The sequence below is a fragment of the Callithrix jacchus genome, chromosome 6, assembly GCF_049354715.1.
Source record: "Callithrix jacchus isolate 240 chromosome 6, calJac240_pri, whole genome shotgun sequence".
Lineage (NCBI taxonomy): Eukaryota > Metazoa > Chordata > Mammalia > Primates > Cebidae > Callithrix > Callithrix jacchus.
In genome coordinates this window covers 141,117,241-141,143,843 of record NC_133507.1, presented here as the reverse complement: position 1 = coordinate 141,143,843, position 26,603 = coordinate 141,117,241, and the positions used below count along the sequence as shown (strand labels likewise).

The window sequence follows — 26,603 nt, the reverse complement described above, 5'->3', positions numbered from 1 at the left end:
ACACAGTGTATCCAAAATGCTATCATTTTAACCTGTAAGCAATATTTTTAAATGGAGCTATTTCATACATTTGTACATAATCCAATGTGCACATTGTTTTATAGGTATAGTACTTTTCAATGAGAGAAGTACTTGAAGGTATAGTCACATGTCATGGACTGAAGAGCCCTGTGTAGCTGGTGGGTGCTGTACTGCCCAGCACAGTTCTAGAGCCTTCATTCTCTACTGCATCCCCACTTCTGCTGAGCACAATATTTATCCCATTCCCATGTGTCCTGTCTTCGTTGGGAGATTTGAAACCCCTCCTCCCCTGGGGACGGGGTCCTCATTTTCTTCATCCCTCTGTTTCCCAGGGCACCATCAAACTGTGCCCCACACCCAGGAGGCCCTCAAAGCACGTTTGTTGATGGGAGTGAGCATTGGGGATTGATTTCTGTGGTTCAGTTATGGCTGTAAATGGTGTTTTATAGATTGCTTCCATAGAAGCGCCCTGCTGCAATATTAGCAGAAACAAGCAGCAGTGCTTGTCAGCATAGCAGAGGCCTGGGGGCAGATGGGGCTCCCTGAATCGGGCGGGGGGGAAATCCTGCCAGATGAGATACCATTTCTCTGGTTTAAGAGCCTGTCATTGCCACGGCGCGCTCCTCCATGCAACCCCATCTCTGTTAGAGCTCAGAGCTAGCCCCTGTCAGAGTGCATTACACAAAGGATGTGTCTCCAGCAGCCTGCCACCAGGCTGGCAGCTCCTCGGGGCAGAAAAGGAGTTATTCAGGTCGACAGGAGCCTGGCCCACAACAGATGTACAAGGCATGCATTTCAAATGAATAAATTAATGGATGACTGGAGCCAGTGAAGCCTCTCATTCATGTCTTCATGCCCCAGAAAGTCTTTATTGAGCACTTACTACGTCAGACACCGTGCTTGGTACTGGGACACAGCAGGGAACAAGGAAACAGGGAGGACCATGTCCTCCTGGAGCTCATGTTCTGATGAGAGAGACAGACAATAAAAAAGTAAACACGTATTGATAAAATAATTAGAGCCTTGGCTGGCAGGAAGCAAACAAAGGGGCCGAAATTGCAAATGAGGGAGCAGTTCTTCAAGAAAAGAAAAAGTCTCACCAGGCGTGGAGGCTCCATGCCTGTAATCCTAGCACTCTTGGGAGGCCGAGGCAGGCAGATCACCTGGGGTCAGGAGTTCAAGACCAGCCTGGCCAACATGGTGAAACTCCATCTTTACTAATAATACAAAAATTAGTTGGGTGTGATGGTGGGTGCCTGTAATCTCAGCTACTTGGGAGGCTGATGCAGGAGAATCGCTTGAACCCGAGAGGCGGAGATTACAGTGAGCCGAGATTGCACCATTGCCCTCCAGCCTGGGCAACAAGAGAGAAACTCTGTTTCAAAAGAAAAAGTCTCTATCCTTAGACTTCTGGAATACAAGGCACCCCGCCCCCAGGTCAGGTGTCAACATTTAGTTATTAGCCACTATAAGGCAGCCTGAGGCTTGGAGTGCCCTGAGGATGTTACTGCTTCACATTGCAGTGATGACGTCATAATGGGCTCTGAGGATGACAGAGAGACCTGGAAGTTGGGGCCCAAGGCAGGGGGAAGATCCGACAAAGGCACCTGGTTCAGGCCAAACCACCTGAACCCGGTCTCCAGCCTTGGGAGGAGGTGATGGGTCTGAGCCTCTCCGCTGCATTCGTCCTCAACAGCTGGCTTGCTGGCTACCACAAGGTAACGGGGGCCTGTCTGGTTCTGTGGGCAGTGGGAGTGTCCCAGCCAGTGCAGACACATGTTCCTGGGCACCGGCCTTCCGTTAGCCATACACCATCTTAGGCATCATGGGAAAAGAGGGATGAATGAGATCGGATCCCCTGCTCTCAATCTGCTAGCAAACCAGACCTCGAGCAAGAGGCTTAGCAGAGCAGCAGTCACCGTCACCTCGGCTAACTGTGGAGTTTAATCATTCCAAACAACCTGTCAGGTGCCCCATTCTCTCCACGCCTCGTTGCCCAACAACCGAGTTCAAGGGCAGCTCACCCATTGGCACAAGTGTTTTTTGAGAATTGATTAGCGTTTCTCAGGGTGGTCTGAAGACGGCAGAATTACTTGCAGCACCTGTTAAAAGTGGAGATCCCTAGGCCTCAGCCAAAATCTTCCAAATCAGGATTTTCAGGTATGGGGCTCGAGAATCTGCATCTTAAAAGGCATTTGGGTGGGGAGGATTCATACCCTAAGCCCTGCCTTAGAGTTTAAACACCTGCCACAGTTTCCAAGACCCACGTCTGGCAGCCCAGGGTGGGTCGGTTTCTCTGTTTGAGATGGGTGTCGGCCTTCAATACTTTTATTACTGATGAAATGCCATGATTCATAAGCTACTGGTGGCCAGCTGTCAGCTTGGAAAGGAGTCAGAGGCCACTGAGAACAGAATTTCCTATCTTTTCAACCCATCTATAAAGTGCCTACCTGAGCAGACACTGTTTAAAGGCCATTAAAATCGCAGACACAGCATCACCCAGTCCCTGGAACTTTATAGACATATTTACTCAAACTCAAGTGCTTGCAAAGAGCAAATAAACGGGAAGCAAAATGAGTAAGCATCCCTAGAAATACGAACTGAAAGTAAACAGCCCTGTTCACTAAAATAAACAGGACAAATCCAGTGAGGATTAAATGACCTCTAGTCAGACAGGTTGAAAGCCAGAAATGCCCATCTTGGCTCCCAGAGAAAGGCGAGGGCCTGTGCCTGCCACCTGGAGTGGGTACGTCAGGAGCTGCATTCCTTGGGGGCTCAGGGCCAGGCCTGCAAGAGCAGACATTACCCTTGGGTGGCAGGAGTGCACCCCAGGGCCCCCTGGCAGCCTGCCACAGGGCCTGAAAAAGCTCATGTTTAAAGATGAAGAAGTGTGTCCTGAAATTGCTCTGAAGAAGTACAGATTTTCTAAAGGCATATTACCCCAAGTTATTATTATTATTATTATTATTATTGAGATAAAGTCTTGCTCTGTCGCCCAGGCTGGAGTGCAGTGGTGTGATCTTGGCTCACTGCAACTTCTGCCTCCTGGGTTCAAGCCATTCTCCTTCCTCAGCCTCCCAAGTTGCTAGGATTATAGGCGTGCACCACCACACCCAGCTAATTTTTGTATTTTTAATAGAGACAGGGTTTCACTATGTTGGCCAGGCTGGCCCCAAACTCCTGACCTCAGGTGATCTACCCTCTTCAGCCTCCCAGACTGTTGGCATTACAGGCATGGACCCCCACGCTCAGCCCAAGTTACTATTATTTGCCATTTATTCACTCATTTAGTAAACATTCATTGAGAGCCTACTACATGTCAGGTCAGACACTAAAGATATCAAGATGAGTAGTGCATAGACCTGCTCTTAAGTTGCTCACGGTTTAAAATGAGAGGTAATACTAGCTCACAAGCATTGCCCACTTAACTATTTGAAGAAGTCACTAGGCCAGGCACAGTGGCTCACGCCTGTAATCCCAACACTTTGGGAGGCTGAGGTGGATGGATCACCTGAGGTCAGGAGTTAGAGGCCAGCCTGGCCAACACGGTGAAACCCCATCTTTACTAAAAACACAAAAAATTACCTGGGGCTGTAATCCCAGCTACTCAGGAGGCTGAGGCAGGAGAATTGCTTGAACCCAGGAGGCGGAGATTGTGGTGAGCCGAGATCCTGCCATCACACTACAGACTGGGCAGCAAGAGCGAAACTGTCTCAAGGAAGAAAAAAAAAAAGGAACTCACTGATGAGCACCTGACATGCATTATCCCATTTACTTCTCATAGCATTATAAGGTTATTATTATCTTCCTCTCGTTCACAGATGAGAAAACTAAGGCTCTAAGTCTGGTGTGATGGTAGATGTTTCACACTAGCTCTCTGGGCCAGGTGTGATGCATTACACCTGTAATCCTAGCACTTTGGGAGGCCAAGCTGGAAGCGCTGCTTGAGCCCAGGTGTTTGCCATCAGCGTGGGCAACACAGTGAAACCCCATCTAAAATTAAAACTTTAAAAAAAGAAAAGCATCCAGGTACAGGGGCTGACACCTGCAATCCCAGCACTTTGGGAGGCTGAGGCGGGTGAATCACTTGAGGTCAGGAGTTTCAGACCAGCCAGGCCAACATGGCAAAACCCTGTCTTTACTAAAAACAGCCAGGCAAGGTGGCACATGCCTGTAACCCTTGCTAATCTCCAATCTTATGACTTTAAATAGCATCTGTACCCTGGCAATTGTCGAATTTACATATCCCCAGTCCAGAGATCTCTTCTGAACTATATATAGTCTCACATATCCAACTGTTTTTGCACAGTCTCCATGTGTGGGCCTAAGAGGAATCTCCAGTGTAACGTGTCTTAATCTGAACTCCTTTTTCCCCAGATCTATTCCATCCACATTCTTGATAATGTGGCAGATACTTGGAAGGCTTGAATCTGGGAGGCGGAAGTTGCAGTAAGCCAAGATCACGCCACTGCACTCCAGCCTGGGCAACAGAGCAAGACTCTGTCTCAAAGAAAAAAAGAAAAAGAAAAACCAACTAGCTCTCTGGAAGGAAAAAAATGCCCTGATTTGTAGTGTTTGCCAATCTCAGTAGTGTAAATACTTGCAGGCCTGTCTCAAGCTTCCTGCCTGATGTCTCTGAATGTAGAACAGGAAAGAGGCCGGGGTGGGAGGTGTGGGGGGCCGGCTCTGACACAGCTCGGCAAATACAACCCACAGCTATAAATGCTGGAGCCAGGATGTGAGCCAGGTATGTGGATCCCGAGCCCACGCTCATAACCACTTCGTTATACTGTCAATAACTACACAAGAGCATTGACATTCAAGGGAGATACATCTTAAGCCCTTTGCGAAGTGCCAGTTTTACAGTGTTCCGTAAAACTTCCAAGGTTAGTAACCAGCAGTTTCCTATACCTCTTTGTTTTCATCACTAATAGGAGCAGTTGGTTTTCTTTTGAGGGTCACTCTAAAAACCTTTTTATTTGGAAATAATTTTACCTTCCCACGAGGTTGCAAAAATTGTACAGAGATCTGTGTGCCCTCCACTCAGTTCCCTGGATGGTTACATCTCACGTAATCACAGCACAGTATACACCCAGGAAATTGACATACATAAAACGTGTATGCATAGGGTTCTATGCCATTTTTTCCTGGGTTTGCTAGATTTAGCAAATAAAAATACAGGAAAACTCAGTTAAATTTTGTTTTTCACATATGCCATGCAATATTTGGGACATATTTATACTGAAAAGATTATTCCTTGTTTATCTTTGTTTTTTGTTTGTTTGTTTGTTTGTTTGTTTTTTGAGATGGAGTCTCGCTCTGTTGCCCAGGCTGGAGTGTAGTGGTGTGATCTCAGCTTACTTCAACCTCCACCTCCCAGGTTCAAGCAATTCTCCTGCCTCGGCCTCCTGAGTAGCTGGGATTACTGGTTCCTGCCACCGCTCTGGCTAATTTTTGTATTTTTAGTAGAGATGGGGATTCCACCATGTTGGTCAGGCTGGTCTGGAACTCCTGACCTCAGGTGATCCGCCTGCCTCGGCCTCCCAAGGTGCTGGGATTACAACCATGAGCTACCGCAGCTGGCCCTTGTTTATCTTAAATTCAAATTAAACTGGACATTGTATTCTGTATTTCATCTGGCAACCCTAATTTTGTCATGGGTGGAGTCATGACCACCACTATAATCAAGACATAGAACTACCCATCACCATTAAGATATTCCTGAACTACCCCTTCCTAGTCTTACACATCCCTCCCCCGAATCCTCCCTAGCCCTGAGCAACCACTAATCTTTTCTCCATCTCCATGATTTTGTCATTTTTTTTCACTCAGCATAATGCACAGGAGATCCATCCATGCTGTTGCATTTACCAACCGTTTGTTCCTTTTTATTGCTGAGTATTATCCCATGAGGGTCATTTTTCACAAAGAACAATTATTTTTCAAAATATCTTTCATCCAGTAAGTGTTTATTGTATATCCACTACGTGCCAGGCACTGAGAATCGCAGCAGCCAAGTGAAATTGATTACATGTCATCAGCCAGCAGGTTACTTCGAGTTGACAAACTGAGGCTTCTTCCTGTGGATCCTAAGACAGGAGATGATACTGGTGCTAGGAGGGGAGGACTGGCCTGGCCTGGAGCGCTTCCCTCTGGAGATGCTAAGGAAGGTGCTGTGAAGGAGCTCCAGAGGCAGGTGTGCTGATGGATCTGACATGGGTGCAAGAGAAAGAGAGGCACCAGCCGGGTACAGTGGTTCATGCCTGTAATCCCAGCACTTTGGGAGGCCGAGGTGGGTGGATCACGAGGTCAGGAGTTCAAGACCAGACTGGCCAATATGGTGAAACCTTGTCTCTACTAAAAAATACAAAAATTAGCTGGGCATGGTGGCTCATGCCTATAATCCCAGATACTTGGGAGGCTGAGGTAGGAGAACTGTTTGAACCAGGACCTGGGAGGTAGAGGTTGCAGTGAGCTGAGATCATGTCACTGCACTCCAGCCTAGGCTACAGAGCAAGACTCCATCTCAAAACAAAACAAAACAAAAGGCACCAAGGCTAACACCAAGAGTTATAACCTAAAACTGGAAGGACAGAGATGCCATTTATTGAGTGTATGGCAGACGCACTTGACAGCAATAACGGAAGCACACCCTGAGAATGACCCTGAATGACAGAGGCACTTGATGTGTGTTTGGAGTTCTGAGCTGAGAAGCCCTGGAGTGGCCAACCTAGAGATCCTCATCTATGAGGAAACTCAGAGCCCCCTTCCCATCCTGTGGAACAAGGGTTATACAGGAGATTGAGGCCCTTTGTTTTGGGTTAAATGAAGGTTGCCAAGTGGAGGCTGTTAGGGGCAGGTGTTGAGAGGAAATGCATGCTTTCTGCAGGTGGCGGCGGTTCTACTGTCCGGCCCACCACCACTGGACCCTCTTGTAAGTTCTCCTCAATAGACCTCGGTTGACCAGGCCTGGTGGCTCATGCCTATGATCCCAGCACTTTGGGAGGCTGAGATGGGCAGATTGCTTGAGGTCAGAAGTTCAAGACCAGCGTGGCCAACATAGGGAAACCCCATCTCTACTAAAAATACAATAATTAGCCAGGCATGGTGGTGCATGCCTATAATCCCAGGAGGCTGGGATTACAGACATGTAATACTCAGGAGGCTGAGGCAGGAGAATTGCTTGAACCTGGGAGGTAGAGATTCCGGGGAGCCAAGATGGCACCACTGCACTCCAGCTGGGGTGACAGAGTGAGACTCCCTCTCAAAAAAAAATAAATAAAATTCATGGCTCATTTGCTGGCTCTGGGTCTCTTATTTGGCCTCTTGAACCCGGGGCCTTCCTTATGGGAGTGGACAGGGGTTCAGCACAGGTGGGAAGAATATGGATGGAGTAGGTTTGGGGAACAAGGAGTTCAGATCAAGACACGTTGCACTGGAGATTCCTATTAGGCCCACACATGGAGACTGTGCAAAAACAATTGGACATATGAGACTATATATAGTTCAGAAGAGATATCTGGGCTAGGAATATGTAAATTTGACAATTGTTAGGGTATAGATGCTATTTAAAGTCATGAGATTGGAGATTAGCAATGGAGTGAGGGGAGAGAGATTTCTAAGAACTGAGCCCTGAGGCCTTCCATTTAAAGATGGGAGATGAGGCCAGCACGGTGGCTCATGTCTATAATCCCAGCACTTTGGGAGCCCCAGGTAAGAGTATCGCTTGAGACCAAGAATTGGAGGCCAGCCTGGCCAACATAGTGAGACCTTGTCCCCGTATATTAAAAAAGAAAGAAAGAAAATAATAAAATAATAACATTAAAGATGGGAGATGAGGAGGAGCCAGGAAGGACCCAAAGGAGTGGTGGTGAGGGTAGTAAGTGTCTGGGAGGCCAAGTGAAGAGAGTGTTCCCAGGAGAGGGAGCAGTTCTGTCCAATAGGACCCATGGGTCAAGGACAATGAGGGCTGAAGATGACCATTGGGTTCAGCATTGCGGAGGCTGTGTTTGACTTTGACAAGAAAAGCTGTGGTGGAACGTTGGCACTGAAACCTCATTCGAGAGGGTTTACAAGAGAATGCGAGAAGAGGAATCGGCAAAATTCAGTCTAGATAGCTCTTTTTAAAAGAGGAGATTTACATAAAGAGGAGAAGAAAAATGAGGCCACTGCTGGAGGGAGACTGGGGGTTAAGGGAGGATTATTTTTTCAAGGGAGAAATTATAGCACATGTATATGCTAATCAGCTTGACCCACCAGAACTGCGGAGATTGATAATGCGGGAGGAAGGGAAGAACTGTTGGCATGGTGTCCTGACGGAAGAAAGAGGGGCGGAATCTTGTGCACAAGTGCAGAGGGTGGCCTTGGATAGGAGCACAGATGGTTCACCCAGAGAAATGAGGACAGCAGACTATGGAGCTGAGATGCTGGTAGGAGCCTAGTCGTGGCAGCTTAAAACTTGTGGAAATTCTCTTTCAAAGGCTTCTGTTTTCACAGTAAAATGGGGACCATGGTCCTCAGCTGAGAGTGAGGATGGAGGAGGACGCTGGATGAAACTGTCCTCCAGGGAAGCAGCGAATGGTCCAGGAGATGCGATAGGGTCTCTGGGCTGGACAAAGAACCCTTAGGTTAGTGGTTAAATTTAAAGCAAGTTTGTCCAGCTGGGTGTCGTGGCTCACACCTATAATCCCAGCACTTTGGAAGGCCAAGGTGGGTAGATGACTTGAGGCCAGGAGTTGGATACCAGCCTGGCCAACATGGCGAAACTCCATCTTTACTAAAAATGCAGAAATTAGCTGGGCATGGTGGCACATGCTTGTAATCACAGCTACTTGGGAGGCTGAGGCAGGAGAATCTCTTGAACTTGGGAGGCAGAGGTTGTGGCGGTGAGCCAAGATCATGCCGCTGCACTCCAGCCTGGGCAGCAGAGAGAGACTCAGTCTCAAAAAAAAGAAAACAAAAAAGCAAGCTTGTCCAACCCATGCAGCCTGGGACGACTTTGAATACAGCCCAATGCGAATTTGTAAACTTCCTTAAAACATTATGAGATTTTTTTTTTGAAATGTTTTTAGCTCATCAGCTATTGTTAGTGTTTGTGTATTTTATTTGTGGCCCAAGACAATTCTTCTTCCAATGTGACCCAGAGAAGCCAAAAGACTGGACACCCCTGGTTTAAAGTGAGACCAGGCAGCACAGCTTGTGTGTTTCTCCAGCCACACAGGTTGGAGCAGGGGAGAAACTGGTTGCAGTCAGGGTTGGGTTTTGCCAGGCAAGTAAGCAAATGCAGAGCAGGCAAGAGACTTGAAGGTGTGTGCAAGGGAGTGAGCACAACACCGGAATGTATGACTCCTCCTAGGTAGGAGGTACATGAAGGCAGGAGTGAGGAATAGGGAAAAGTAGCATCAATAGTTTGTAGTTCTAGGCCGGGTGTGGAGGTTCACACTCCAGCACTTTGGGAGTCCAAAGCAAGTGGATCACCCAAGGTCAGGAGTCCAAGACCAGCCTGGCCAACGTGGTGAAACCCTGTCTCTACTAAAAATACAAAAAATTAGCCAGGCATGGTGGTACGCACCTGTAATCCCAGCTATTCGGGAAGCTGAGGAAGGAGAATTGCTGGAACCCAGGAGGCAGAGGTTACAGTGAGCCAAAATGGCACCATTGCACTCCAGCCTGGGCAAAAGAGCAAGACCTCATCTCAAAGAAAAAAAATTAGCCAGATGTGGTGGTGGGCACCTATAAATCCAGCTACTTGGGAGACTCAGGGAGGAGAATCACTTGAACCCAGGAGGCGGAGTTTGCAGTGAGCTGAGATGTCTCCACTGCACTCCAGCCTGGGCGACTGAGTGAGCCTCCATCTCACAAAAAACAAAAAGAAAAGTGAAAGAAAGAGACAGAGAAAAAGAAAGAGAGAAAGAGAAAGGAAGAAAGAAATGAAGAAAAAGGAAGGAAGGGAGGGAGGAAAGAAGGAAGGAAGGGAGGAAGGGAGGATAGGAGGACATATGTATCGTTAACAACTCACACTGAAGTGTATGTAGCTGATTGTATGTTTAAGCAAAAGTATTTGCCTTTTAATATGTGTTAAACCCCAAAGATGAATGAATAATGGTAGCATTGCAAACATCAGTTAGGATCTGATTTTCTCAGAGGGCGGAAGGCAAGAATGACTCTTGAAAACTTTGTCTTTCTTGATCCCTAGTCATTCCATGACTTCCCCGCCCCAACTCTAAATCCAATACCATTCCCTTATCCAGAGGCAACCATGATCCTTCCAACCATTTTTATGCATTTACATAGACATTTATATAACATACAGAAATATAAGTTTAGCTCATTGTGTGAGTTTTATCTAAATGCCCTCACCTTACATTCTGGAAATTACTGGGTTTTTTTTTCACTCAACAGTATATTTGGAATTATTTTCTGTAACAATTCCTAAGGATTGACCTCCTTTTTTGTTGTTTAAGCGGCTACACAGCACTTTAAAACACTGTGTCTCAAGCATTCAGATCATCTAGGAATCTTGTTAACGTGCAGATGCGGACTCGGTGACTATGGGTAAGCCCTGAGGATCTGCATTGCTAAAAAGCTCCCAGCTGTTATTGATGTCGCCGGTCAACAGATCACACATTTAGTAGCAAAGATGCACAGTATGGGTGGAGTCGTGTGCTGGGGCCAGTTTGGACAAGCTCATGAGAACTGATTGTCAAATTTCCAGGAATTTGGTGAGCTCGTTGTTAAACACAGCAATCATTTTAAAAAAAACACACAAACAACTAAATTATATAAACTTACAATTAAATAGATTATATCACAGATAATAAAAACCAAACATCCATCACTTTTCCAAATATTTTACTGCCTTTTTAAATCTATGCTATTGATGTTATTTACATCTATTATGTCTGCATGCTGGAAATCTACATAATGGCATACCTCTGCACATCTCTTCCCAACTCCACTCGGTGACATCATCTTGACAGCTTGAAATTGGCCATGGGGAATATTTACACCACAGAAATTTGGGTATAAACATCTCTGGGGTGAGCAGACCTATGTAAACATATCTTCAAAGTCCAGAGAAGCTGCAAAGCTGAAGAAAGAGGCTGACATATCCAATCTCTCAGAAATAAACATTTCATGGGAACTTATGAATAGAAGCCATAGTTTCAGAGATAAAATGGTGGATCCCTGTACCATTAGCCTGCAAACCCAGGGCTTATAACATAGGGAAAGAATATGTAGAACAATTGAAGTTGACCCCTAAGCAAAGGCATGAATGCTATGTGAATCTGCCTAAGGGCAGGATTTACCATAATAGCAGGTAAAGTAGAAATCTTAGAGTCATTCCTGGAACAGAGGTTGATGAAAAGTCAACATGGCAGACTAACTTCCCAGATGGAGTTGCTTTAGCCTCCATGAAAGGCAGGCATTACCCCAAGCCTTCTCTAACACTTAATATTACCAATCTTTTCCATTTTTGTTAATCTGATAAATCAAAAAAAGGGTATCTCATTTTATTTATTCATTTTTGAGACGGAATCTTGCACTGTCACCAAGGCTGGAGTAGAGTGCCACCTCCAGGGTTCAAGCTATTCTCCTGCCTCATTCCCCCAGTAGCCGGGACTATAGGTGACCACCACCACGCCTAACTAATTTTTCAAATTTTTAGTATAGAAGGGGTTTCACTATGTTGGCCAGGCTGGTCTCAAACTCCTGACCTTGTGATCCCCCTGCCTCAGCCTCCCAAAGTGCTGGGATTACAGGCGTGAGCCACCATACCCGGCCAATATCTCATTTTTAACTTGCATTTCCCTATATAAAGTTAGATTGGATGTCTCATATGTTCATGACTAGAAACTTAACATTATTTCTTGCTCTTGTAACTATAACCTTTTTACTTTTTTTTTCCCCAAACCAAAAATGGTCAATATGAATTTTTTTACCTTTTTATTTTCTGGGTGATTATTGTACAAGAAAGTCAGTGTTTTTTAAATTAGGCTGCCCTTCCCCAGTTTTAATAATAGCTTGATCTTTTATAGGTAATCATATAATCTATGATTATGATTATATGATTATATATATATATATATATATATATATATATATAAATCCTGACTAATTTTACTTTTCGACGTATACAGTTGTTTAGTTTTGTTCTGTGGTACTGGCTCTGACTACAGCTTTACATTGTCTAGCAGCGGTAATATCATCAGTGTCTCACGTCTGATTTGAATAGGAACACTTCTGTATTTCCCCACTAATGTTTGCTGTAGATTTCTGGTAGATGTACTTTATCTGTTTCCTGGTTTCTTAGGAGAGTTTTTGTTTTTTGTTTTTTTTGAGATGGAGTTTCCCTCTTTGTTTTGAGAGGTTGCGGTGAGCCGAGATCGTGCCAGGCTGGAGTGCAATGGCACGATCTCGGCTCACTGCAACCTCCGCCTCCTGGGTTCAGGCAATTCTCCTGCCTCAGCCTCCTGAGCAGCTGGAATTACAAGCACGTGCCACCATGCCCAGCTAATTTTTTTGTATTTTTAGTAGAGACGGGGTTTCACCATGTTGACCAGGATGGTCTCGATCTCCTGACCTCGTGATCCACCTGCCTCAGCCTCCCAAAGTGCTGGGATTACAGGCGTGAGCCACCGCGCCTGGCCTGTTTTTTTGTTTTTTTGAGACAGAGTCTCACTCTGTCACTAGGCCAGAATGCAGTGGCATGATCTTGTCTCACTGCAACCTCCACCTCCCAGGTTCAAGTGATTCTCCTGCCTCAGCCTCCCGAGTAGCTGGGATTACAGGCTAGCGCCACCAAGCCCAGCTAAGAAGTTCAATTTATCAAATGTTTACTTTCACTTTCTAAGTTATGCATTTTGGTATGTTTGAATTTCTTACACAAGCAGGTACCTTTTTCTGTGATCAGAAAGAACATTAAAGGTGGTTCTTTAATAATGTTGTCTCCTTCCCTTATACATTGTAGCCTTGTTTTCAGCCCTTTCACTGTCCTCCTTGAATGTGTCCCCTCCCCAGGAGGCAGAGGACAAGAATGTTCTTTCCATGTCCTGCTCAGCATTTAACCTTATACATAATGGTATTTCTTTTTTTTCTGTTCTTTTTTTTTTTTGGAGACAGAGTCTTACTCTGTCGCCCAGGCTGGAGGGCAGTGGCAGTATCTTGGCTCGCTGCAACCTCTGCCTCCCAGGTGCAAGCAATTCTCTTGCCTCAGCCTCCTGAGTACCTGGGATTACAGGCAGACGCCACTGTGTCCAGCTGATTTTTGTATTTTTAGTAGAGACGGGGTTTCACCAGGTTGGCCAGGTTGGTCACGAACTCCTGACCACAAGTGATGCACCGGCCTCCCAAAGTATGGGGATTATGGGCGTGAGCCACCGCACCCAGCCCATAATAGTATTTCAATAAATGGTTAGGGAGTGTCATGAACTTAAGTCAGCATCTAGCACATGAATTCCTGAAAACTCCCCTGCCATATCTACTGGTTTGAAGTGAGGGCTGCAGGACCTTTCCAGCCTCTCTTCACCCCACCCCGTCACTCCCACCCCAAGTATATAAATGGCAGGTTGCTCCATAAACCTGTGATCTCTGAAATGTTGATTGCACCCCTAGTAGCTGGGCCCTGTTTTGGACCTAGAGGCCACCAAGGGTCCCGATCAGCTCCTGCAGCTAGGAAGGTGCATGGAGTTTAAAAGTGCTACTCCACGACTCCTGACATAGGAATATTGGAACTGCCAATAACGTGGAATCTTTTCTGTTGTTTTAACAAATAGAAGGGGCACAGATATCAGAGTCAAATCCCAGATCTACCCAAACAGCGATGATTCATCTTCGGCAAATCAAGTTCTGTGTCCCTTGTGCACCTCCCGTGTAACATAACACTAACGCATATAGAAAAAGGTCCAGAAAAGATCAGAGAGAAGCCTGTAGGGTTGTTCCACGCCTCTGCAATCAAACTGATGGAGTTCAAACCCCACCTCTGTCGTTTACTACCTCGACGAGTCACTCGTCTCCGTATCTCAGCTTGTTCATGCGTAAAATGGGGACAGAGTACACAGCTGATGGGGCAGTTGTGAAGATTAAACAAGGTAACACGCCAAGCTTTATCATAAAGCTAAAGCTCACCGTGAGAGCCCCATGGACATTAGCCTCTTTGATTTTATTGTCACAAGAGCGGCTGTGGCGGGAGACAGCACTTTGTACCGTACCCCTCGGACCCGGTGAGCTGGAGGGAGCGAGTTGTTTTTTTTTTTTTTTTTGAGACGGAGTTTCGCTCTTGTTACCCAGGCTGGAGTGCAATGGCGCGATCTCGGCTCACCGCAACCTCCGCCTCCTGGGTTCAGGCAATTCTCCTGCCTCAGCCTCCCGAGTAGCCAGGATTACAGGCACGCGCCACCATGCCCAGCTAATTTTTTGTATTTTTAGTAGAGACGGGGTTTCACCACGTTGACGAGGATGGTCTCGATCTCTAGACCTCGTGATCCAACCCGCCTCGGCCTCCCAAAGTGCTGGGATTACAGGCTTGAGCCACCGCGCCCGGCCCGCGAGTTTTTTATTGGACTCTGCCCAGGGCACGGGGAGACGGGCCGTTCGCGGTTGTTCTAGTACCTCCGCGGCGGCAGAGGGCCCTGGCGGCGCCAGCGGGTAGCGAGGAATGAACTAGGAAGGTGAGGGGCGTGGCCTGACGTGCAGCCTCCGCAGAGGCGGAGACGAGGGTGGGGTAAAGGCGGAGGCGCGGCCTGGTGAGGGGTGCGGGGGGACGCGGGGCGGGCGGGGCAGCCTGGCGAAGGGCGGGGCGGACGAGGAAGGTTGAGAAGGGCGGGGTGCGCTGTGCGGCCCGACTAGGGGCGGAGCAAGGGCGGGGGCAGGGCAGATGGTGGCACTGAGAGGGCCGGAGCGGACGGGGGGAAACATAGTGAGGGGCGGGGCAAAGCGGGGCGGGTGGTGCAGCCTAGCAAGGGGCAGGACGGACGGTGCTGTCTGCCGAGGGGTGGGGCGGGCGGCGCTGCCAAACTCAGGGGTCGGGGGAGCAAGGGCGGGTGGTGGGGAGCCCAGCGAGGGGCGGAGCGGATAAGGTAAGCCTGGTGAGGGGCGGGGCGGAGCGTGGAGGGCGGGGCAAATGGGGAGGCCTGCAGAGGGGCGTGGCGGAGCGGGGTGGGCGGGGACGGCCTGATGAGGGGCGGGGCGGAGAGGAATGGGCTGGGGGGCCCGACGTGGGGCGGGACGGCCTGGCAAGGGGCGATGCGGCGAGGAAGCCTGATGGAGGCCTGGGCGCGCGGCGCAGCCTGAAGGGGCACGCGGAGGACCTGCAGGGCTGGGGAGGGGCGGGGCGGGCGGCGCGGCGGGGGCAGGCCGAACGCGGGGCCCGAAGAGCGGACACAGTCCCTTGCGCGGGACCATGCAGGTAGGTGGTCCCCGCCCGCCCCGCTTGAATTTCGATCCCAGACCGGGTCCGGCGTCCTCCTGGGCCCAAGCTTAGCGCGGCGCTGCAATGAGGCCGCCCGATCCAAAGCGAAACCAAAAGCCCCGCGGAGGGTGACCTGACCTTCCCGGGGCTGGAAGGGAGTGTCCTGCGAGAGACTGGGTGGGTGGAGAGGAGGCGGGGTGTTTCTTGGGGCACAGGGCTTTGGCTTCGAGCTGGGGTAGCGCACGTGATGCAGGCCGCCTCAGAGTACGCGGCCAGCTTAGGATCCTGGAGTTTGGGAGGAGATCTGGATTACCTAGCTGGGCGGGGACCTGGGGGTGGGACTTAGGGAGTCCTGCTGAAGCTCGGATTAGTGGGCTGGCCCGGGTCGTGATCTTGGGCGAGCGGGTTGAAGCTTTCAACCGAGAGTTTCAGCCCTGGATTTGGGTCGGGTTTGGGTCTCTCGGTGGGGACGGGCGGAAGCAGAGGTCTGTGCCTTGGGTTGGTCATTTCTGGGGGTGGGGATGGGAGAATCCTCAGAACCTGGGTGAGAGGTCAGGGGTCCCACACCTCGTAGGAATCTGAGCGCCCCCTCTCCTAGGTGGCCATGACCGGTAAGGCCAGCAAAGACGCGGTGCACACTGCAGCCAAGGAACTCCTCAAGTTCGTGAACAGCAGTCCCTCTCCTTTCCACGGTAAGTGATGGCCAGGGCAAGGGAGGAGGGTTGAGGCTGGTGTGCCCCCGACTACCTTCCATCACTGTGAGAGGGTGCTTTTCCCACAGCTGTGGCTGAATGCCGCAACCGCCTCCTCCAGGCTGGCTTCAGTGAACTCAAGGAGACTGAAAAATGGGATATTAAGCCAGAATGCAAGGTATTGCCAGTGGGGTGGGGGTGGAAAGGCAGGTCCCCTGGGCTGGGTCTCAAAGCCCTGTGTGCCAGCTGGCTAATGCAACTCACACCCCTGTCTTTTCTCCCCCTCCCCTCAGTACTTCATGACCAGGAATTCCTCCACCATCATAGCTTTTGCTGTAGGTGGCCAGTACGTTCCTGGCAATGGCTTCAGCCTCATTGGGGCCCATACGGATAGCCCCTGCCTCCGGGTAAGGAACTGGGACTGTGTTGGGGTGGGAGGAGGTGTCAGGGGGATTATAGGGTGAAAGAGAACCAGGAGGTACAAACTGGGGGATGGAGCCTTCCTCCGCACTTTGAGCCTTTCATGTGACATTAATATTCGCTGTCTGTTACTTTTGGGTAGCCTAAGTCTCATCTCCACATCTCATGAAGCCTCCTCTGACTTATCCATCTCTACACTCAGGTGAAACGTCGGTCTCGCCGCAGCCAGGTGGGTTTCCAGCAAGTTGGTGTGGAGACCTATGGTGGTGGCATCTGGAGCACCTGGTTTGACCGTGACCTCACTCTGGCTGGACGCCTCATTGTCAAGGTGGGAACTGAGGTTGGGGATGGTGGAGCCTCCTCAGAAGACTGCCACACTCCTTAGTTTACCTGTGGGGAAGAGGGCTGGGGGAAGTCTGGTCAGAGAACCACCCTGGTTAGTCTGAGTGAAGTGAAGGCTTACCACTGGGGTGGGAGGTACCCTGGGCTCACCTGGTCTGGCTGGCCACAGTGCCCAACCTCAGGTCAGCTGGAGCAGCGGCTGGTGCACGTGGAGCGGCCCATTCTTCGCATCCCGCACCTGGCCATCCATCTGCAGCGAAATATCAACGAGAACTTTGGGCCCAACACAGAGATGCACCTGTGAGACTGGGGAGGGGACGGAGGCGGCTGGGAGGGATGGAGAATGGTCCCAGGTGACAATTACCTAATGGTAGCCACAGTCACATTTTACTCTGTGGATTCAGTTAATTTTCAAGGGTCCTCGCAGCCCTGCCATTTGGGGAGTGGGCTGGGAATTGAAGGGCAGGGGCAGCTGCCCGTCAGGAGACACCTGAACTACCGATGCCCCCCTCTGCTGTGCCTCATAATCCCCTCCCAACCCACGTCTCCCCACAGAGTCCCCATTCTTGCCACAGCAGTCCAGGAGGAGCTGGAGAAGGGGACCCCAGAGCCAGGGCCTCTTAATTCTACGGTAAGAGAGTCACCTGATCATGGGGAGGGTGGCAGAGTCCCCTGAGGAGGGAGGACAGGAGGAATGGACTCTTCCCAATGTCTGTCTGCCCTGTAGGATGAGCGGCACCACTCGGTCCTCATGACCCTGCTCTGTACCCATCTGGATCTGAGCCCCAAGGACATAGTAGAGATGGAGCTCTGCCTGGCAGACACCCAGCCTGCGGTGAGGACTGGATGTAGCAACCTGTGGGTGGAGGCCTCCAGGACCCCAGCCACCCCTAGCATGTCCTGCGGAAGCACTTGTCACCTCCACCAAGCCCTCAGTTCCTCTCATCCTGCGGAAGTACTTGTCACCTGCGGAAGCACTTGTCACCTCCACCAAGCCCTCAGTTCCTCTCATCCTGTTCCTCCTAGTGAACACATCCCCCGCTGCTTCTAGGGCACTGGTTCTCAGAAAGATAAGTTCCCCACCCCAGACCTGCCTGCAAGGACTAGCTGGGAATTGGCCATTTTTACAGATTCCCCAAGAGTTTCTTCTACAGGTGGACCCTGTCTGCTTTGACCCACACTGACTCTGAACTGCTTAGGGAAAGAGGCCTGGATGTGGCCATCTGTTCTCTGTCTCCCAGTTGCCGATGGTCAGAGATTGTAAATCTTTGGACGCTCTGTCCTGCTTGAACATGAACTAAATTTGTTTCTTGGCTGATTTCCTCTGTTTACTTCCTTGGCCTTTTTGGTGACAATACAGCCCTTCCTTTTCTTGACGCACAGGAAGCGGTCAAGAGCTATAGGACTCCACCCTTCTGTTCCTCAGCGCCAGTCCAGCCCCCTTCTGCAGTCTCTGCTCAGTCCTGCCCAGCAAGGAATCCCAGCACTTTGGGAGACCACCGTGGGTGGATCACGAGGTCAGGAGTTTGAGACTAGCTTAACATGGAGAAACCCCGTCTCTAAGAAAAATAAAAAATTAGCCAGGCCTGATGGTGCATGCCTGTAATCCTAGCTACCTGAGAGGCTGAGGCATGAGAATGGCTTGAACCCCGGAGGCCGAGGTTTCAGTGAGCCGAGATTGAGCCACTGCACTCCAGACTGGGTAACAGAGGGAAACTCCATCTCAAAAAAAAAAAAAATAATAGTGCCCTAAGCCAGGGGTCAGGGAGAGGTTGTGCAGGAAACCAAGGTGACCCTTGGGAGCAGGAGAAACAGGTGAGTGGGGGTGGAGGGTTGAAGGTCGGGCTGACTGTCTTATCTCTCTAGGTCTTGGGTGGTGCCTATGATGAGTTCATCTTTGCTCCTCGGCTGGACAATCTGCACAGCTGCTTCTGTGCCCTGCAGGTGAGGAGCTGGGGCACCCCAGGCAGCACATTACCACCAGCAGAGGTGGCATGTTTGAGGTTGGGGGAGCTGCCTGAAGCCCCAGCAGGTTGTGAGGAGAGCCACTGGCTCCTGCTCAGTCCGCTGGTGCTGGATGGACCAGGACGAGGAGCTACATGCTGCAGCCTCAGCATCAGCACCTTTGGCCTCTGTCCTTTGCACTGTCAGGAATTGAGGCAAGAAGGCTGAGAAGTTGTTTAGGGCACCACAGTGTCTTGTCCTAGCCTTGTTCCTGCTGCTTTCCCTGAAGTTAACAACCTCTGCCTCAGGGAAAGGCCTTATCATCCCACAAAGCAGTATCATCCACTTCCTTCTGCTTCTTACCCCATCCCCTAGGCTTAAGTCCGCAGCCTTCTCCCTGTTTTGTGGGATCTCAGTCAGATAGCCTCTCTTCCCAGTCACCTCGACATTCCCCACCTTCTCTCCATCCTAGTCTGTTCCCTCTTTTTCTCTCTTCTTGCCTTTGATCTTCCTCGGCCTTTTTCTGCCTTCCCTGCAATCCTGTGGCTGGAGAGAGGCTTTAGGCTGTGATTGAGACCAGAGCCAGACCTGGGACCTGCATCTACTTCTGCAGGCAGCGAGCCAGTCATGTCACCTTAATAAAGTCTGTCACCTCTTTGAATCTTATTCTTTTCACTGAGGCCAGTCCCTTATGTGATCTGTGTGGTCTTTTGGCTTTCTCAGCTCTTCCCCTCTGTCCTCCACATCTTCCCACTGCCATTTGCATGGGAAGGTGGAGAACACCCAAAGGATGGTGTCTCCCGTTCCAGTTGAAAAGGTTTCTACCTATGTAGCTATGTACCTATGTGGCAAAAAAAAAGGGGGGGGTGGGGAGGGAAAAGAAAAGAAAAACTGAAGAAGAAAGGAAGGAGAGAAGGAGAAAAAAAGGGGGAGGAAGGATAGAAGGGAAGAAGGAGAGAAGGAGAAGGAAGGAAGAAGGAAAGGAAGGAAAAAGAAAATGAAGGAAGGAGACGGAGGGAGGAAGGAAAAAGAAAAGGCCCCCACCACGCCCTCTGCCAGGCATTGCCCTAAGAGATAAAAGCCATGACCACGGAAGGCACATGGAGGAGTGCGCATACCCAAGGTGCTAGTGGGCTGAGTTCCAGCTGAAGGAGGGTGGAGATGATGCTCTCATGTCCTTTCCTGATCCAGGCCTTGATAGATTCCTGTGCGGGCCCTGGCTCCCTGGCCATGGATCCTCACGTGCGCATGATCACACTCTATGACAACGAAGAGGTATGTGGAGGGTTCTAGGGAGAGTCCCCTCTGTGGAGTCTTCCATAGCCAACTTGTGCCAGGCATCCACCATGAGCCAGGGTTCTTCTGGGGGCCCCAAAGACAGGGAAGATGCTGCCTGTGCCTCCTTAGGCCTTGGTGTCTCCTCTGGCTCAACATAGATCTGCTTCTTCGAGGGTGACCACTGCTCCTGTATCTCTCTTTGTGCTGCATGGTGAGTTTCTTCTAGGACAAGGACTCTACCCAGTCTATCCTCATGGCCCCAGGGCTCAGCACAGAGTAGGTCCTCATGATGCCTGCATGTGTGAGGCTGCAGCCTTAGCTGCATAACAGTGTTTGAACAGATAGTGTTGTCTCATGTAATGACCCAGGTCAGAGTTAGCACTTTAGGGGGGTCCCTGCCGTCCTGAACACATGACTTCTATTTCAGGATTTAGGGTGGCCGTTCTAGCCATGGCCATCAGGTCTCCACTGAGTTAGTAGGAAGGGACGAGAGGGCAAAGGGGAAGTAGACAGCCTATGGCTTTGAGGGCGTGATCCAGAAGTGGCATTCATCACTGCTTTCATTCCATGGAACTTAGCGTGGTTGTGTGTAGCCGCAGAGCAGGCTGGGAATGTCATCTCTAGCTGGGTAGTTAAGTGCTTAGCTGCAAGCTGGGTGTTCTGTTATGAAAGATATCATGGCTGGACATGGTGGCTCACACTTGTAATCTCAGCTCTCTGGAAGGCCAAGGCAGGTGGATCATGAGGTCAGGAGTTCAAGACCAGCCTGGCCAAGATGGTGAAACCGCATCTCCACTAAAAATACAAAAATTAGCCAGGCATGGTGGCAGGCACCTGTAATCCCAGCTACTTGGGAGGCCATGGCAGAGAATTGCTTGAACCTGGGAGACAGAGTTTGCAGTGAACCAAGATCACACCACTGCACTCCAGCCTGGGTGACAAAGCGAGACTCCGTCTCAAAATAAATAAATAAAAGATATCATGAGCAATTAGCAGTCTCTGTCATATGCATAAAAGAAAATTGACCAGTGTGGTGGGGCACGTCTGCTAAGCCCCAGATGTGAGGTCATGGGAGGAGGAAGGGAGGCAATGCAGGAAACCCACCAATGCTGTTTCTGCCCCAGAAATGACTGCGAGTCAGTTTGGCCCCAGCCCAACATCTGGTGATCCGTGATGACCCTGGGTTAGGGGTGTTGCTAAGAACACCCAAGTGACTCTGGAGTTCTGGGCCAGTTGGGCAGTGGGCCCCTCTCACTGACTTTCAAGATCAGGCCCCTGAACCCAAATTCCCCGAGTCAGGACTCTGCTGTCGCCAGGTGGGGTCTGAGAGTGCACAGGGAGCACAGTCACTGCTGACAGAGCTGGTTCTGCGGCGGATCTCAGCCTCGTACTACCACCCGACGGCCTTCGAGGAAGCCATACCCAAGTCCTTCCTGATCAGCGCAGACATGGCCCATGCCGTGCACCCCAACTACCTGTGAGTCTCGGGTGCCAGACACACAGTCTTCACATAGCTGGAGACCCAAGCATAACCTGCCTTGAGGCTCTGCCCTGGCCCCAGCCTCTTCCTTCCTCCCTTCTTCATTCTGCTGGGAGATTCAGGGGCACTTTCTTTTCACTACTGCAAAACTAACTTGGTCAAAGTCATGCAATGCTTAACCCAGGTGTGTGGAATAGGCTTTGTCTACAGACTTGTTTCCATCTATTGCTAGAGGCTGCCTGGAACCCTGTCTGTGGAATGACTCTGAAGTCCCCTGGGCTGGGTGGGAAAGAGTGCTGTGATCTATTAGTGATGTCTGCCATGGGAGGGTGGTGAGTATTGACAGGCCTGCTCCTGCTTGCCATCCCTGGCTCTTATCTATCTCTTATAGGGACAAGCATGAGGAGAACCATCGGCCCTTATTCCACAAGGTAAGACATGCCATTTCTCCCTAGGGACTTGGAGGCCTGGCTGTTCTGGGTCCTCCCTCATTCCCTTTGGGCCTGTCATTGCCTCTGCTTCACCCTTGAATCCTCCCCAGGGCCCTGTGATCAAGGTGAACAGCAAGCAACGCTATGCCTCAAACGCAGTGTCAGAGGCCCTGATCCGAGAGGTGGCCAACAAAGTCAACGTCCCCCTACAGGTGAGGGTGGGCCCTGCCTGGGAAGGTGTGATGGAGGGAGCTTGGTGGGGACAAAAACAGATGGGCTCCCCCCACCATGAACAGGGAGCCTGGTAGATGGCCTTGAGTGAAGGGGGTCCCAGTAGAGTGAGAAGAGCAGGGATTTTGGATACAGCTGGATTCTGTGCTGGTTCTGCTGTGGTGCTAGCTGTGTGACCTTGGCCTAGTCTCCTAACCTTTCTGAGTCTCAGTCTCCACATCTGTAGAATGGGGTGGTTATGATGCCTACTTTGCTGGATTTCTATTTTTTTTTTTTTTTTGAGATGGAGTTTCACTCTTCTTGCCCAGGCTGAAGTGCAATGGTGTGATCTTAGCTCACTGCAACCTCCGCCTCCCAGGTTCAAGTGATTCTCCGGCCTCAGCCTCCCAAGTAGCTGGGATTACAGGCATGCGCCACCACGCCTGGCTAATTTTGTATTTTAGTAGGGGTGGAGTTTCTCCATGTTGGTCAAGCTGATCTTGAACTCCTGACCTCAGGTGATCCGCCCACCTCGGCCTCCCAAAATGCTGGGATTACAGGTGTAAGCCATGGCACCTGGCCTATTTTGCTGGATTTCTATGAAGACTGAAGATACAGGGTGTTCCTGGTACATAGTCCTGCCTTTTCCCATAGCACCCCCACTCCACCCCATCTCTTGCACACCCTGGAGGCTTCCACAGGGAAAGTTCAGGACTAGGGAATATGGAACCCCAACTACTCATTTTCTCGCTTCCCTGAGAAATCAGCCATCTAATCATTTCTCCTCAGTGTATGTGTGTGTATTTGTGTACATATATATGTTGTGTACATTTATACATATATGTATATAACACATGACAGTATTGTGTATACACGTATATACACACATATACCATCATGCATGGCTTAACCACAGGGATATGTTCTGGGAAATGGCATCATTAGACAATTTTGTGAATGTGTGAACATCATGGAGTGGACATACACAAACCTAGACAGCCTGCTTTACACCTAGACTGTGGTATAGCCCATTGCTCCTAGGCCACAAACCTGTACAGCTTCTTACTGTGTTGAAAACTGTGGGTAATTATAACAAAATGGTAGATGTATCTGAACATAGAAAAGGTACAGGAGTCAGGTCGTGGTGACTCACGCCTGTAATCCCAGCACTTTTGGGAGGCAGAAGCGGGCAGATCACTTGAGATCAGGAGTTCGAGACCAGCCTGGCCAAAGTGGTGAAACCCCCATCTCTACTAAAAATATAAAAATTAGCCAGGCGTGGTGGCACTCGCCTGTAGCCCCAGCTACTCGGGAGGCTGAGGCAGAAGAATCGCTTGAACCCAGGAAGCAGAGGCTGCAGTGAGCCGGGATCGTGCCATTGCACTTCCAGTCTGAGCATCACGGGGAGATTATGTCACGAAAAAATAAATAAAATTAAATAAATAAAAATTATGAGTTAGTACTATAACTCTTATTCATAAAATAAGAATAGTTATTTCTTATTTGATTTTATAATTCTGTTTTACACTGAAAAGCTTGATATCTAGCATCATATTTTGATTTTCTTATTTACTCTTTTACCACAATATAAAGAAAAGCATTTCAAAATGTCAGTAGCAATATTTTTAAAGACGCTTATAGCACTGAGTGATTTTTTTTTCTGTGGGTGTGAATATTAAGTAAGACAAAGGGTGACAAAGAAGGATGGGTACTTTAAAAAAAAATCCCCCTTCCTGCCATGTTGAGAATGGATTGGAACTACGGTGGTGGCAATGCAGATAGAATGGGACCAATTCAGAATATATTGTCCTTCAGGGTCTGCCATTTAGCGTTGGCTTTGATTTTATGCTCTGAAGAAGGGTAGAAATGGACCGTCTCCCAGGCCCCTTCCGGCCCTGCAGTTCTAAGATGGTTTCCTCCTTGGCTCTAATGAGCACACGCTGCATGTTGCTCTTGGGTCTCCTGCTCTCCCTAGGACCTCATGGTCCGGAATGACTCCCCCTGTGGAACCACCATTGGACCCATCTTGGCTTCTCGGCTGGGGCTGCGGGTGCTGGATTTAGGCAGCCCCCAACTGGCCATGCACTCTATCCGGGAGATGGCCTGTACCACAGGAGTCCTCCAGACCCTCACCCTCTTCAAGGTAACTCCCACCCCTCTCCATGGCAGCAGGGCTCCTTCCCTCTAGTGCCTGGATTGGTTTCTGGGACAACATCGCCATCACAAGTGACTGGCCTGAGTAATGGGGGCTGGTTGTCATGGTATGGCCAGGTAGGTAAACAAGGTCCTAGCCAACCACGGTGGCTCACACTGTAATGCCAGCACTTTGGGAGGTGGGAGGATTGCTTGAGGCCAGGAGTTTGAGACTAGGCTAAGCAATATGTCAAGACCCTGTCTCTACAAAAGAAAAAGAACAGAGATTAAACAAGGGCCCTTATTCTCAAGGCTCAGGGGCCCTAACCCAAAGAAATGGAAAATGAGGGGATGGAGAGAGGGGATGTGGGCTGAGAAAACTGGGGTGGCTGTCAAGAACAGATGAAACCTTGGTCCTTATCTTGTTGGAACATCTGTTGGTGGGAGGTGGGTGGCAGGACATCTCCGTCGGGTCACTCACTAATTCCACATTCCATGCTGCCTCCCATTTCAGGGCTTCTTTGAGCTCTTCCCTTCTCTGAGCCATAATCTCTTAGTGGATTGAGCCCTCTTGGAAAGACTTCTCTGCCAGCCCTTTGCACCTGAAAGGAAAGGTTCTCAGCTGAGCTGAAGCTGGATTATTAAAGTGGATTTTTCACTCAGACTCTCCGTGCTGTGCTTATTTGGAGACTGGAGGAGTGGGAGTTGAGCCTGGCTTGAACCTTCGGAACCAGAACAGTTGGGGAGCAGGTGGAGGCTACACTCCTGGGAGCTGATGGGAGCCTGGTTTAAAATATCTTCTCTGTCTCAAGTCCATGCCTGAGGGGGTGAAGGTTGGGCTGGATCCACAAGCGGGTCACTTCTTCCACCCCTAGTTCTCCACCTGGAAAGTGGCCTCAATGGTCTTCCCTCCTTCCATCTCCAGAATAGCTGTCCATCTCTGCCTTCAGGACTCCTGTTCAGCATCGGGCCCCTTTCAGAGCTGCTCTGGGCAGCCAAAGCTGTTTCCCACCCTCCCCAAACCCCTCTCCAGCCCCTCTTTAGAGCTGCAAAGAGAAGGGCAGGGTCTGTACCTTATCCCCCTTCATCATTCACTTCTCGGCAGTCCCTGATATTACTTGTTTGTGAACGTATTGTCAGGAAAAAAAGATTAGTGGCTCACGCCTGTAATCCCAGCACTTTGGGACGCCAGGGCAGGTAGATCACTTGAGGTCAGAAGTTCAAGACCAGCCTTGCCAACATGGTGAAACACTGTCTCCACTAAAAAAATACAAAAATTAGCCAGGCATGGTGGCACATGCCTGTAATCTCAGCTACCCCAGAGGCTGAGGCAGGAGAATAGCTCAAACCCAGGAGGCATAGGTTGCAGTGAGCTGAGATTGTGCCACTGCACTCCAGCCTGGGCAACAGAGCAAGACTCTGTCTCAAAAGTCAAGTCTGCTTATAAACCAACCTCCTTCCTTCTACTAAAATAATTGTGCAAATTAGTGGCCTTCCAATTTTTTTATACCTATGTGAAAGTTCATTTCGATATAAATATTCCACTTAAGCTTTCTAAAAAACTTAACATGATATAGCGATATTTCTATATCAATATATACAAATTTAATTTAGCAATGGCAAAAATCTATCTAAAGCTTTCTCAGTAAAGGTAAGGCCAAATACACTATGAAATGTCCATTATAGGTAGCTATTGAGAGAAAGGTCAATTGCATATTGTATGTAGTAACATAAAGAGATTACAAAGACTTGTTGAGAAAAGGCAGGTTGCAGAACTGGACACAAGATAAGGAATTTGTGCAAAACCCATGTACCTTCAAAACATTATATGCCATTACATGGCTCACGCCTCTAATCCTAGCTCTTTGGGAGGCTGAGGCTGATCACTTGAGGTCAGGAGTACAAAACCAGCCTAGCCAACATGGTAAAACCCCGTCTCTACTAAAAATACAAAAAAAAATAGCCAGGCGTGGTGGTGTGCACCCGTAGTCCTAGCTACTTGGGAGGCTGAGGCAGGAGAATCGCTTGAGCCTGGGAGGTGGAGGTTGCAGTGAGCTGAGATTGTGCTACTGCACTCCAGCCTGGGTGACAGAGCAAGACTCTGTCTTTAAAAAAAAAATGATTATGTATTTTTATGTGTATATAAATATGCATGTAGATATATACATGTCTAGAAAAAGCCTGGAAAAATGCACATCAAACTTTAACAGTGATTTTCTGGGTTGGGAGTGACAAAAGGGCCT

General features: G+C 49.4%; 1 protein-coding gene across 8 annotated transcripts; it reads left to right on the top strand.

Annotated features, from left to right (window-relative positions):
• Positions 1–1,599: 1,599 nt before the first annotated feature.
• On the top strand, positions 1,600–25,024 carry DNPEP (aspartyl aminopeptidase). 8 transcript variants are annotated; one of them, XM_035305828.3, is made up of 15 exons: positions 1,600–1,739; positions 16,029–16,122; positions 16,212–16,300; positions 16,416–16,529; positions 16,745–16,870; positions 17,054–17,184; positions 17,440–17,515; positions 17,612–17,719; positions 18,751–18,828; positions 20,020–20,103; positions 21,423–21,583; positions 21,978–22,017; positions 22,128–22,229; positions 24,203–24,370; positions 24,875–25,024. In XM_035305828.3, exons 1-15 carry the CDS (start codon positions 1,680–1,682, stop codon positions 24,923–24,925), a joined length of 1,482 nt encoding a protein of 493 aa, XP_035161719.3. In that variant the 5' UTR covers positions 1,600–1,679; the 3' UTR covers positions 24,926–25,024. The 8 variants fall into 8 exon arrangements, with proteins under 8 accessions (XP_035161719.3, XP_035161723.3, XP_035161720.3 ...); XM_035305829.3 differs by lacking the exon at positions 1,600–1,739 and adding an exon at positions 14,710–14,765; XM_035305830.3 differs by lacking the exon at positions 1,600–1,739 and adding an exon at positions 14,729–15,098.
• Positions 25,025–26,603: the final 1,579 nt, after the last annotated feature.

What these genes read in the sequence shown, in the direction of transcription:
- DNPEP (XM_035305828.3), top strand. Translation starts at nt 1,680, where the DNA reads ATGGGTCTGAGCCTCTCCGCTGCATTCGTCCTCAACAGCTGGCTTGCT. An exon ending in CAGTCCCTCTCCTTTCCACG is followed by an intron (nt 16,123 to 16,211) that starts GTAAGTGATGGC and finishes CTTTTCCCACAG; the next exon opens with CTGTGGCTGAATGCCGCAAC. An exon ending in CTGGACGCCTCATTGTCAAG is followed by an intron (nt 16,871 to 17,053) that starts GTGGGAACTGAG and finishes GGCTGGCCACAG; the next exon opens with TGCCCAACCTCAGGTCAGCT.